The 12,735-nt window shown below is 37.1% G+C and overlaps 1 protein-coding gene across 6 annotated transcripts in view; it reads left to right on the plus strand.

Annotated features, from left to right (window-relative positions):
• Positions 1-12,735, plus strand: part of LOC126183194 (solute carrier family 35 member E3-like) — a 174,130-nt gene that overhangs the window by 93,117 nt on the left and 68,278 nt on the right. For all 6 annotated transcript variants that reach the window (XR_007536703.1, XR_007536704.1, XM_049924945.1 and 3 more), the window contains exon 5: positions 11,744-11,882. Coding sequence is in view for 4 of the 6 variants with exons in the window: in XM_049924945.1 (XP_049780902.1) it covers positions 11,744-11,882 (139 nt within the window). In the remaining 2 variants the exon portion in view is untranslated. The remainder of the gene's footprint in view (positions 1-11,743; positions 11,883-12,735) is intronic.

The raw sequence follows: 12,735 nt of genomic DNA on the forward strand, positions 1-12,735 counted from the left end.
CAGTTAATATTATGGAAATGTGTCTGTTCTGCTTCGGTTTCCTTCTTTACAATATTCCATGTGACTTTCATCTTATAGGTGGAATTTTTCATGTATGTGTCATTTGCCATTATTTTTGCTTGTTTGATAACATTTTTGAAGGTCTTTTTATAGGTTTTGTAATAAGTATGAAATTTTGGTAACATGAGCTATTTAGACAATCTGTGTAGTAATCATTTTTTGTTTGAGGATACCAGAATCCCAGAAGTGATCCATTTACTTTTTGTTTTCCTTATGTATATTTTCCTCTGTGTTGGAGGGAAGCACAATTCAAAGTAGTAGGAAAAATTATTGATAAATTTATTATATTTTCCATTTGTGTATTTGTGGTTATAAATCTCTTTCCAGTTCTTTTGCTCAAGTATTGGAGAAAGCGATTTATGTTTTCATTACTGTAGTTTCTACTGTTGGTTGTTGGGCAGCGTTTAAATTGCAGCTCAGTTTCTATACTGGAGCTACATCACAAGGGAATATGGATGACTTGCTGTGTTACATGAGGGAAGAGCAGAAAGTAACACAATGGTTTATTACTAAAAAGTTTAATAAGTAATAAATTTTTAAAAAAATCACATCTAAACTTACATCTTTTACCTACTTTCCTGCATAATCACCAACATTCTCAACACATTTCTTCCATTGTGGTACCAGTTTCAATATGCCTTGTTCATAGAAGTCTATTTGTATTGAGTATAGCCATCTTTTGCATCTATCCCAAAGCATTAGCTGTCCAAGAATTTATTCATGGGACTGAACAGATGAAAGTCCAATGGTGCAAGATCTGGACTGTGTCATAGATGCTGAAGCACCTCACACCCAAATTTGGTAGCAGTGGCGCACCCACAACTTATCACCAGTGATGATTCCTTTCAGAAAATCATGCACTTCAGTGGCATAACACTTTAAGTGGTACAAGCTTGTCATCATTCGCTGGCCGTTGTGATTGTCTGTCAGGTTCTTAGACACCCCACAAGTACTGACTTTACAAAATTTCATGTCATGAATAATATCACACACTGCATCATAGGAAATGTTGAACTGCTGTGATAAGATTTACAGTTGCACACACTGGTTGTTCAAAATTGCTGCCGCAATGGTTATGATATTCTGTGATGTTACAGCTGTTACCCTCCACCTGGAGTGTGGTGAAAGGTTCACATGGCCCTCTTGGAAAAGTACACACCATATGGATACATTGCTATCATCCATACAGTCATCCCCATACATGTCACATATGTCCCTGTGAATTTAACTTGGCTTATGCCCTTTGGCCCACAAATATTGAACTACACTTCACTGCTCTTTCAAGTTGATGACAGTAACATGCACACCATGTTTGTTTCATATTTCAGGCTTCTCTAGCTTGAGCTGTACATGAAAACAAAATACCCTCTGTAGTGCAAACTTCAAACTATATTGTCATCAAAATTCAACATTCCAGCTGCAGTGCTAGGGGAGAAAAAAGTTATTGTGAAAACTAGTCCCATGATGGACACAAAAAACTGCCAAGGCAATCAGTGATCTCAGTTGGGTACTCCAATGAAATAAGCATCACCTGTCAGTAGAAAACATTATTGCCTTAAAAGGGCACCATGCTCGAGCACCCTCTCTCACAAAACAACAGAAGAAGGAACGTTGGGAAAGATATGTCACTACCATAGGGACCAATGGCTCTTCACAAGTATGAGAGAAGTTACATTGCATCTATGGCAGCCAGCTAGCAACCAGTGTTCTTGGTTTGTACCAACCATACCGTTATTGCAAACAACTCTGCAGCACTCTTCACTCCAATAGCTGCATCTGACAATTGCCTCTTTGCCTTCCATGTAAATAAAAATCAGGCAGAGGGCAACAGCCCCATCCTTCACTACACAATGTCTGGAACTATGTAATACTCCTTTCAGTGAACTCCTCAGTACATTGGCCCTTGGCTACAGCACATCATCAGAGCCTGATAGAATCCCCAGTCAAACACTACAACCCCTATCCATGGATTACTCATATGAGATGGATAGTTTTGGAACAACCAGACTCACTAATGTTCTGTGTAAGTTGCTCAGACAAATGATGAATTGGTGCTTGTGTTCTCCTGAGATGAGGGCTCTTTTTTCCATTTCAAAGTGTGGATTTCAAGAGGACCAGGCCACAACTAACCACTTAATACACCTGGAGGCAGCTATAAGGATGGCTTTTAACTGTTGCCAATGCATCATTCCTGTCTTCTTTAGCTTACAAAAGCCTATGACACCTTACGGCATTATGACATTCTTACAGCATTGCTTGTGGTGAACATCATGAACATTTACTAACCTGCAGTGACACTAAGCAGTCTACAGGATATAAACCAATTTAGTTCTAAGAACCTGTTTGTTTCAGTCATAGAATGTACTCTTATTGACTTCCATAGTACTTGGAGCTCAGTTGTATTCCCAAGTCACACAAGTATTTCTGGAAACAAGTTTTCTGATCAGTTCGCAAAGCAAAGGAAACTACAAAGACATAAATGCTGGAGATGGAGATATAAGGGTCCACCTTGCAATCAACACTATGTCTTCAGCTTTTGAAGGCTTGGAATGAGGAATGGCATGTTAAGAGCCATAAAAGCATCCTCTGCCACTAATACTTTCCAGCTCCATATCAGCCACAACTGACTGTCTCATGGTCACATACTCAGATATGGGGACCCACTGTTGTTGTGACATCCCTCTGTCAGCATTGCTTATGTAATTGTATTCATTCACTTTGAATGTTTCATTGTGTTTACTGTTGTATGCCACATAATATTATTGGGAGTCTGCTTTCACACACATGTCCACTATGGTATTAAAACACAAAATAGTATAAATACTTTCTCTGAACAACTGGTAAGATGATTCATTCAGTGCAGTTACATACTCTGCAAGAATTTCACTTGGAGCAAGTGGTAGCCATTTGGAGGAAGAGGTGGGGGAGGGAATCAGTGGTTGGTAACTATAACTAATGGTACCAGACTAGGACATTGTAACATTCAAAATGAAAATTAAATTTTCTTCAGTCATATTCCAGTGATTCATTTGTGATCTAGATACAACTTGCACATATGTGGACATGCAGTGATGGTACAGTATGATGGTACAGTAATATTCTCATTATCCAGTATTAATGAAAGAGAACCACTTACAATGAATGCATTTAAATTATATTGCAGGCAATAGGTAACATGCAGTGTGGCATAGTTGTTCGTGAAAATCCATATGCCTGAATGCTAGAATGATTGTTATAGTTCAGCAGGAGAATGACCATGGTCAAGGCCAAGATGGGAAAATTTGTTTCACACTTTTGGGAATGGAGAAGTCTTTTTTCACTCAAGGTTTTATGCTGCAATGAAATCTCAAAATTCTCTGTACAGTATGAATGTTGCAATGCATATTCTCTTAGTTAATGCAAGTATTTCAAGAAATTGATCTTAAAAATTGAGATTAAGTCTATAAAACCCATATTAGTTTGGAACAGAATAGACTAGAACTGAGTTAATGTGCAGGAGACTCGTCAAAACACAAAAATTGGTTTACAGTTTTTCTTAAAATGTCATTAATATAATATACTGTACTCGACACATAGTTGGTACACAACTGATGATTTTTTTAATAACAAGCTTTAATCCTAAGTATGTGTTCTGTTCTGCTCAAATTTTTAGATTGTCAGTCATGAATTCTTCAACTGAATAGTAATGTTTCATCACCAGTTTGTCATGTAAGATTTTTTCAGTGATAGTATATTAATATTGAGCAATTCTTTTTCTTTTATTTTGTTATAAATTTTCATACCTTATACTGCAGAGTTTGAACATAAAATTTTAATTTCTGGGTGGGCAGTATAAAATTATTTTGATTTCTGGTGTTTTAATTATGTTGAAATTGATTCGCTACAAATAAATCAGGTTACCATGTATAAAGACAATCCATTCATAAATGTACAGTGAGGGGATCATGTAATATACTTAGGTTTTTTAGTAGTGTGTGATATGATTTGCTTCACTTCACATTTTGCACATTTCTAGTGATGGTTTTTTGAAGTTTTAGTATTCGAGACATATGGTTTGAGTTACCCCACTTAAATAATTTGACAGTTCAGAGACTTCCTTCACCAGGATACAGATTATCTGGCTGTTTTTCAAGGAGTTCTTTGTGGAGTGGGAGAGTAGCCATGTACATAGAAAACAGTATTCCATTTGAGTCCATAGATGTATCTCGGCAGTTCACTGAACAGTTATTTGATTGTTGTGGAGGGGCAGTTGAATTCAGTGAAACTAAACTTCTAAGTGTTGTTGTTTATAGGTCCCCTAACTCTGACTTCAGGGCATTTCTGCTCAAGCTAGAGAGGGTTGTTGATTCATTTTATAGGAAGTACCAAAAGTTAGTTATTTGTGGTGACTTCAATATTAATTTTGTATGTGACTGTGCAATAAAAAGGATGTTGGAAGATCTCCTAAATTCATATGATCTGATGCAAACTGTGTTTTTCCCAACCAGGGTGCAGGGGAACAGTGGCACAGCTGTAGACAATATTTTTATTCATTATTTGTTACTAGTTGTACATTCTGTTAGTAAAAGGGTGAATGACCTTTCAGGCCATGATGCACAAAACCTTAACACTAAAAGGTTTTAGTACTCATACAACTGTTATATATAACTACAAACTATGAAGGAAAGCTAATCCAACGGCAATAGAGAGTATTTTTAAACCTCGTTGAGGAACAAGAGTGGCAGGATGCTTATAATGCCGATAAAATAGATGACAAATATAATTCTTTCCTTAACAAATTTCTCACACTGTTTGAAAATGTCTTTCCATTAGAACATTCTAAAGAGTGTACTAGCAGTAAAAGGCAGCCTGGGTGGCTGACTAGTGGGATAAGGATATCATGTAGAACAAAGTGGGGATTATATAACAATGTTAGGAGTAGCCACAAACAGTATTATAAGGTGCTTAAAAATGTTATGAAGAAGGCAAAGAGCATGTGGTATGGAAATAGAATAGCTAATTCACAGGATAAAGTTAAAACCATATTGTCAGTCATGAAGGAAGTGTCTGGCCAGCAGCACAAGGTCGACAATGTAAAGTCAGTATATAGTAAAAATATCTCTGTTACTGATAAGTCAGATATATGTACAGTATTTAACAGTCATTTTCTGAGCATTGCTGGTGAATTAAACAAAAATTTAGTTTTTGCAGGGAATCATATAACTTCCTTGGCAAATGCCTTTCTGAGATTGATGTCTGAAATACTCCTCTGTGATACAGACAAGGGGGAAATTGAGTCAATAATTAAATCACTGAAGACTAAGGACTCTCTTTGATAAGATGGAATACCTAGCAGAATATTTAAGTACTGTGCTGCACATGTTAGCCCTATATTTAACCATGTTTGTAATTTTTCCTTTAAAATGGCCAGTTTCCTGAACAATTAAAGTACTCAGTGCACACACACACACACACACACACACACACACACACACACACACACACATACACCATGCTCGCTCAAGGGAGGACTTGAACCTCTGGTGGGAGGGGCCACACAATCTGTGACATGGTGTCTCAAGCCGCGTGGCCACTCCAAGACTGTGTATGTAAGGATAATTGATCTTTTTTTCACATAATTTGCTATCAAACATACTGTTCGGTTTTAGAAGTGGCTTAACAAGTAAAAATGCTATATTCTCCTTTCTCTGTGTGGTACTGAATGGATTAAACAAAAGGTTTTGAAAGCTAGGCATCTTTTTTATTTATCTAAAGTAGTTTATTGTGTTGATCACAAAATACAGCTCCAGAAGTTGGACCATTATGAAGTATGGGGAGTAGCTCATATTTGGTTCACCTCTTACTTACAACAGACAGCAACGTGTAAGCTTTTGGAGCCAGTGGCTGGCTATGATGTGGGGTCTAAGTGGGGCACTATCAAATGTGGAGTGCCCCAGATATCAGTGCTGGGGCCTCTCCTGTTCCTTATTGACATAAATGATATGCCCTCTAGTATTACAGGTGATTCTAAAATATTTCTGTTTGCTGATGACACTAGCGAAGGATGTTGTGTGCAACACTGGCACTGTTTCAAATAGTGTAGTTCATGGCTTGTAGAAAAGAAATTAATGCTAAATCACAGTAAAACTCAGTTTTTACATTTTCTGACACACAATTCAACAAAACCCAACATTTAATTTCGCAGAGTGGGCATATGATTAGTGAAACTGAACAGTTCAAATTTCTTGGTGTTCAGATAGATAGTAAACTATCATGGAAAGCCCACATTCAGGATCTTGTTCAAAGACTTAATTCTACCATTTTTACTATTTGAATGGTATCTGAAGTAAATGATAGTTCAACATGAAAGATGGTCCACCTAGCTTATTTTCATTCGCTTATGTTACATGTATTACATTTTCAAGTAACTCTTCCCATTCTCAAAGGATATTTTTGGCTCAGAAACAGGCAGTTTGGGCAATAAGTGGTGTAAGTTCACAAACCTCTTGTCAACCCCACTTCACTAGTCTGGTTATACTGATATTGGCTTCTCAATATATTTATTCTTTACTGTCATTTCTTGTTAACAATATCAGCTTATTCCCAAGAATTAGCAGCTTTCACTCAGTTAATACAAGGCACAATTCCACTCTGCATTTGGATCGCACTTCTTTGACTCTTGTGCAGAAAGGTGTGCAGTGTATTGCTGCATCCATTTTCAATAAGCTACAACAAGAATTCAAAAATCTTGGTATTAATCCACATGCTTTCAAATTGAAGCTGAAGAGTTTCCTCATGGGTCACTCCTTCTATTCTGTCGAAGAGTTCCTAAAAAAATTAAGCCGATTTCTGTGTTACATTGTTGATTGTGTTTACATAAACTTATGGCACGAAAAAAACCATACTCTGTCCAGTCCTAATTCGGTAATGTGAATGAAATAAAAAATCAAAGTTCAGAACTGGAACACATTTAGAACTCATGAAAGTTAAAGTATCCTTGAAAGTTAGAATACTCAAATGGCCATTTACAGTTCAAAATCTATGATCTTCATGAGTGAATACCACAATTTACCTCAGGCAGGTCTGCCCTCTTCCAGCTCTCAGACCTAAGTGTCATTCTCCAGTACACTGTTCAGCTCTGTGCTCCAGTAGCATTCTACCATTGCCTGATTCTCATTGGCTGATGGCCATTGCCACCAAAATATAATCTATTCTTAAGACCTAAGGACTTGATTTTACTTACCTTGACCACCTGCGATGTTGTTGACATTTGGTCTGACTCAGACCATTTACAAAAAGTATAAAAAAATAGTTTGATCGTAAATAAATAAGACAGTATTCTTATATATGTGTGCTTGTGTTAAATGATAATGAAATGCTGTTATATATTGTTAAACAATAATGTTGGCCTGCTTGATAGAAACATCTGTTGGTGCTCTATTCATAGGCAGTGTTACCTTGTACATGGAACTGACCACTGTTAAAATACAATTATTTTTATATCAACCATAATCAACATTTAAATTAAGTTACTGGAAAAAAATAGTAAAATACATATTAGATAACTAGTAAAGTCATGTGGCATGAATGGCTAGGAGACCCAGAAGGGCAGGTTCAGCAGCCTAATTGGAAAGGTTTTTCCTATTCTTTGCAGCAGCAGGTGCCTTTTGCTTCATGAAATATGAGAGCTGTGTATGTAAGTGCATCTGGTAAGTGTTAATGACTGTAATTGATGTGTGTGTAGTGTCATGTTCATGTTGGAGATGATGGGAGAAAGGAAAGGAGAGAGTGAAACCAGGTGCTGGCATGTAGCCTACTCCTGTCAAAGAGCACCAAGAGGGCTACCAAGCTTAATGTCTCCCTCCAATGGATGGATATCCATATACATTATCACATGCCCTCACTTTTGTTGAGCTGTTGACTTCACTAGCTAAATCTGTGTTGAAATCAGCAGCTATTATACTGGTTCCATAAACATTACAGTGCTGTTTAGGTGTATACTGACATAAAGGTTTACACAAAGTTCACAGTTCAGTTTTAAAGGCTTCTCAAGTAAACAATCACTACATGAAATGTTTTGGACCATGACCAACTACATTATGTGATCAAAAGTAGCCGGACAACCCCGAAACATAAGTTTTTCATATTAGGAGCATTGTACTGCCACCTACTGCAAGGTGCTCCATATCAGTGACTTCAGTAGTCCTTAAGCATCATGAGACAGCATAATGGGGCACTCAGCAGAACTCACAGACTTCGAATGTGGTCAGGTGATTGGGTGTCACTTGTGTCATACATCTGTACGTGAGATTTCCACACTCCTAAATATCCCTGGGTCCACTGTTCCCGATGTGCTAGTGAAGTGGCACTTACAGCACAACAGCATACTGGCTGACCTCAACTGATGACTGACAAAGACTGCCAACAGTTGAAGAGGGTCATAATGTGTAATAGGCAGACATCTATCCAGACTGTCACACAGGAATTCCAAAATTCATCAGGATCCACTGCAAGTAATATGACAGTTAGGTGGGAGGTGAGAAAAATTGGATTTCATGGTCGAGCGGCTGCTCATAAGCCACACATCAGGCCGGTAAATGCCAAATGACACCTTGATTGGTGTAAGGAGAATAAACACTGGATGATTGAATGGCAGAAAAATATTGTGTGGAGTGATGAATCACGGTACACAATGTGGCGACCCGATGGGAGGGTGTGGGTATGGCGAATGACCGGTGAACGTCATCTGCCAGTGTGCGTAATGCCAACAGTAAAATTCAGAGGCGGTGGCGTTATGGTGTTGTCGTGTTTTTCATGGAGGGGGCTTGCAACCCTTGCTTTGTGTGGCACCATCACAGCACAGGCCTACATTGATGTTTTAAGTATGTTCTTGCTTCCCACTGTTGAGCAGCAATTTGGAGATGGTGACTGCATCTTTCAACACAATCTAGCACCTGTTCATAATGTGTGGCTTGTGGCTGAGTGGTTCATGTCAGTAACATCCCTAATGGACTGGCCTGCATGGAGTCCTGCTGTGAATCCTATAGAACACCTTTGGGATGTTTTGGAACGCTGACTTCATGTCAGGCCTCATTGACCAGTATCAATACCTCTCCTCAGTGCAGTACTCCATGAAGAATGGGCTGCAATTCCCCAAGAAACCTTCCAGCACCTGACTGAATGTATGCCTGCGAGAGTGGAAGCTGTCGTCAAGGCTAAGGGTGGGCTGATACCATATTGAATTCAAGCATTACCAATGGAGGGTGCCATGAACTTGTAAGTTATTTTCAGCCAGGTGTCCAGATACTTTTGATCACATAGTGTAGATCATTGCCAGATTTCATACTTGTTGAGGCACAGCCATATATTCCAGTGATATCCCCCAGTAAGTTACTGTGATTGTGGCACCTATGAACTGTTACATGAACAGGAAGGATGTACTGATACCAAACTTTGCAGTTAACTGAGGCCATGGAAAAATTCCATGACATGGAAAAACTTATAGGACTCACAATAAGTGGCTGTTCAGCGCATTGAAGTGAAGGTTCTATAATACATAATCTTGAATAATAGAGAGGTTGAATAAATAGTTGTGTGAAACATTGTGACTGAAGTTTCCTTGAAGTAGTTTGTGGTATATTGAAGCAGAATAGAATGATATTCTAATAATTGAAACCACACAGGAGAACTCATAATTAATTGATTCACAGTCTCTTCATTTTATGCAGCAAAATCTCTGTGCAGGAACCTAAGAGAACCTTATTAAACTCACTTTTGTCTCTGTTTTCACAAGAAGTAGCTAGATTTAAATCTTGTGTTACACTGGATATAATGTATGGAAGCTTCAGTGCTTCATCATATTAACATCAGCCTTCAGTAACAAGCAGTATCTTTCTAACTTGGCGCACATAATGTTACCAAGTATAAGGTTATATTACCCATTTTCAGAACAATAACTTACCTATCCACATCAGCAAACTGTTGTCGCTTGATTTTGTGATCTTATGTAGTTGACACCTTTGACTGACCTGCAAAGGTGTCTAACTTTTATTCCTTGGAGATTTTCTGAGTCAAGGTGAAGAATCTCATGTGGTGCATGACTTAAACATCATAAAATTTGTGTGGTTCCAAGATGATAAAAGTGATCACAAGACTCATTATGTAATTCCTGGCATGCAGCAAGTAATATTTTGGATTGATATTACTTAATTTTTTTAATAGGGTAGGACCAATTTTGCTGTCTTGTTAGTAATTTTGCCAGGTCACTTGAGTGATGTAGCTCACATTGGTGGTTTCTGAATCAAATATTAGCCCACAGTCCAAACAAGCCCTTTTAAAGACTAATAATACTAGCTAAAGCAAAGAATTCAGCTCTTGAGTCATTGTTAGTATGAAGAGTAATTTGTTTATATGTAAAAAGTTTGATTTTTAAGGATGCAACAATACAAAAACACAAAATTTACATATAGTCTATAAACTGACTTATTCTACATATTTGAAGAACGCCATGATTACCTGCCAAGAGCGGCTGATAAAATTTCTTTATTTATCAACCAGTTTCAGTCTACAGACTATCATCAGGTTCATAAAAATATTTACAGCATCATATTAGGCACTATAAAATCAGTGTCATCAGATGATAAAATCCATGAATTTGTCACTGTTGTCACATAGTACTACAAATCACATCATCAATCATAAACTGTGCCAGACAGTGGACTTCTTCATGCTATTCCAACAGTCAGCATTAGTGCTAGGAATGGAGGCATTCAATGAACTGTTGACAATGTAATTTATATTACTATGTGACAACAGTGATGAATTCATGTATTTTATTATCTGACACCAATGATTTTATTATGTGTAATATGATGACGTAAATGCTTTTTGAACCTGATGGTCTGTGGACAAAATTTGTTGTTAAATAAAGAAATTTTATCAGCATCTCTTGGTGGTAATTACATTGTGCTTCAAATATTTATGAGCTGTGGGGCACTATTTTATGAAAATATATTCATTCTATGTAGTTTTGATGGAAATTATGCAAATGATGTATGGAATATATAGCTAACTAGCTGGATTTTAAGTGATTCATTTACCTCCATATCTTCCCCTGTTCAATCAATTAAAAGGAACTTATTTTACTGAATGCTAGGCATACTCTGAGCCCTTCTTTACAGGTTGCCATTGATAGTACTGGGAGTTGTGTCATCTGAGATTTAATACTCACAAACAAGGGTTTTGCTTTGTGATTTGAACAATTTCTTCAGTTCAGTTTTACTTTTTATTCTGAAAATGCTTTTATTTATCATGTTATGTTCATTTTTTAATCTTCCAGGTAGTATTCCTTTGTGACTCATCTAGTCATTGCGTGACATAACATTTTATGTTAAATGTTGGAAAGTCTGTAGTTTTATCAATTATATGGAAGTATTAAACTGTTTTTGGTGTACATCTATGTAGCCTCTCTTACTTATTATGTTACTTTTCTAGAGTTTTGTTGATTATTCAACTGAATTACTACTGTTGCTTGTTTTATAAGTGCACTTTTTATCTGTTCATTTTTAGGTTTGACACTTCTTTTTAAATCTTCATTAACAATGTTGTTGGCAAGTTTAAATAATGCACATTTATGAAAATGTTTTAAATTGAATACTATTCAGTTTTACTATTGTGTCAATAAAAACTTAACCATTAAATTTAGATACAACATGGTTGGACACCTTAAATTTTGTGTCACCATGCTAGGTGGTGTACTGTTGTTTGAAGATCCTCTTCATATTAATCAGGGTGTTGGTATTTTCCTCACAGTTATTGGGATAACTTCTTATGCACATGTGAAGGTTAGTGGTATAAATTAAGAAATTTGATAGTCTTTGTTTTATGAAATGCTCTGTTAAGTAATTTCATTCATCCAATTTCACAAGACCATATCTTTTACCTCAATGAAGTGAACTTTAAGTTATAGATAAAAATTTGAATTTTATCTTGTTGCTAGTTGTAAGTTACTGGTTATGTGGTTGCTGATAAATGTCTCCATGATGCAGCCTTCTCACTTGCTCATTCATTACCCAGCATTCATTCAGTTAAGATGGTGATAACACAGCAAAAAAATGTGTTTTGCGGTCTCCATTCCATAGGTCCAGTTCAGTTACAACTGTAAAGTGTAATTTATTCCAAAAGTACGGCATCACACCTCCTACAGCTCTACAACTCAAAAAGAATGCAGTCTTCCATCCAGGGATTCCCATTTAAGTTCCCAAAGCATCTTCATAACACCTACGTGTTGTTAAAACCTACCGGTAAGAAATCTACCAGCCGGCGCTGAATCACTTCAGTGTCTTCCTTCACCCTGACCTGGTATAGATACCAAACACAGAAGCATTACTCAAGAACAGGTTGCACCAGCATCCCATACATGGCCTTCTTTATGGGTGAACCACTCTTTCCTAAAATTCTCCCAATAAATTGAAGTCGACCATTTGCCTTCCCTACCATAGTTCTAATATGCTCATTGCATTTCATATCACTTTGCAACATTATTCCCAGATATTTAAAAGACTTGACAGTGACAGGCAGTACACTAACGCTCTATCTGAACTTTACAGGTTTGTTCTTCCTATTCATCCTCATTAACTTACATTTTTCTACATTTAGAGCTAGCTGACATTCCTCACACCAACTAGAAATTTTTTC

The sequence above is a fragment of the Schistocerca cancellata genome, chromosome 4 (genome assembly GCF_023864275.1).
Source record: "Schistocerca cancellata isolate TAMUIC-IGC-003103 chromosome 4, iqSchCanc2.1, whole genome shotgun sequence".
NCBI classification, from domain to species: Eukaryota; Metazoa; Arthropoda; class Insecta; order Orthoptera; family Acrididae; genus Schistocerca; species Schistocerca cancellata.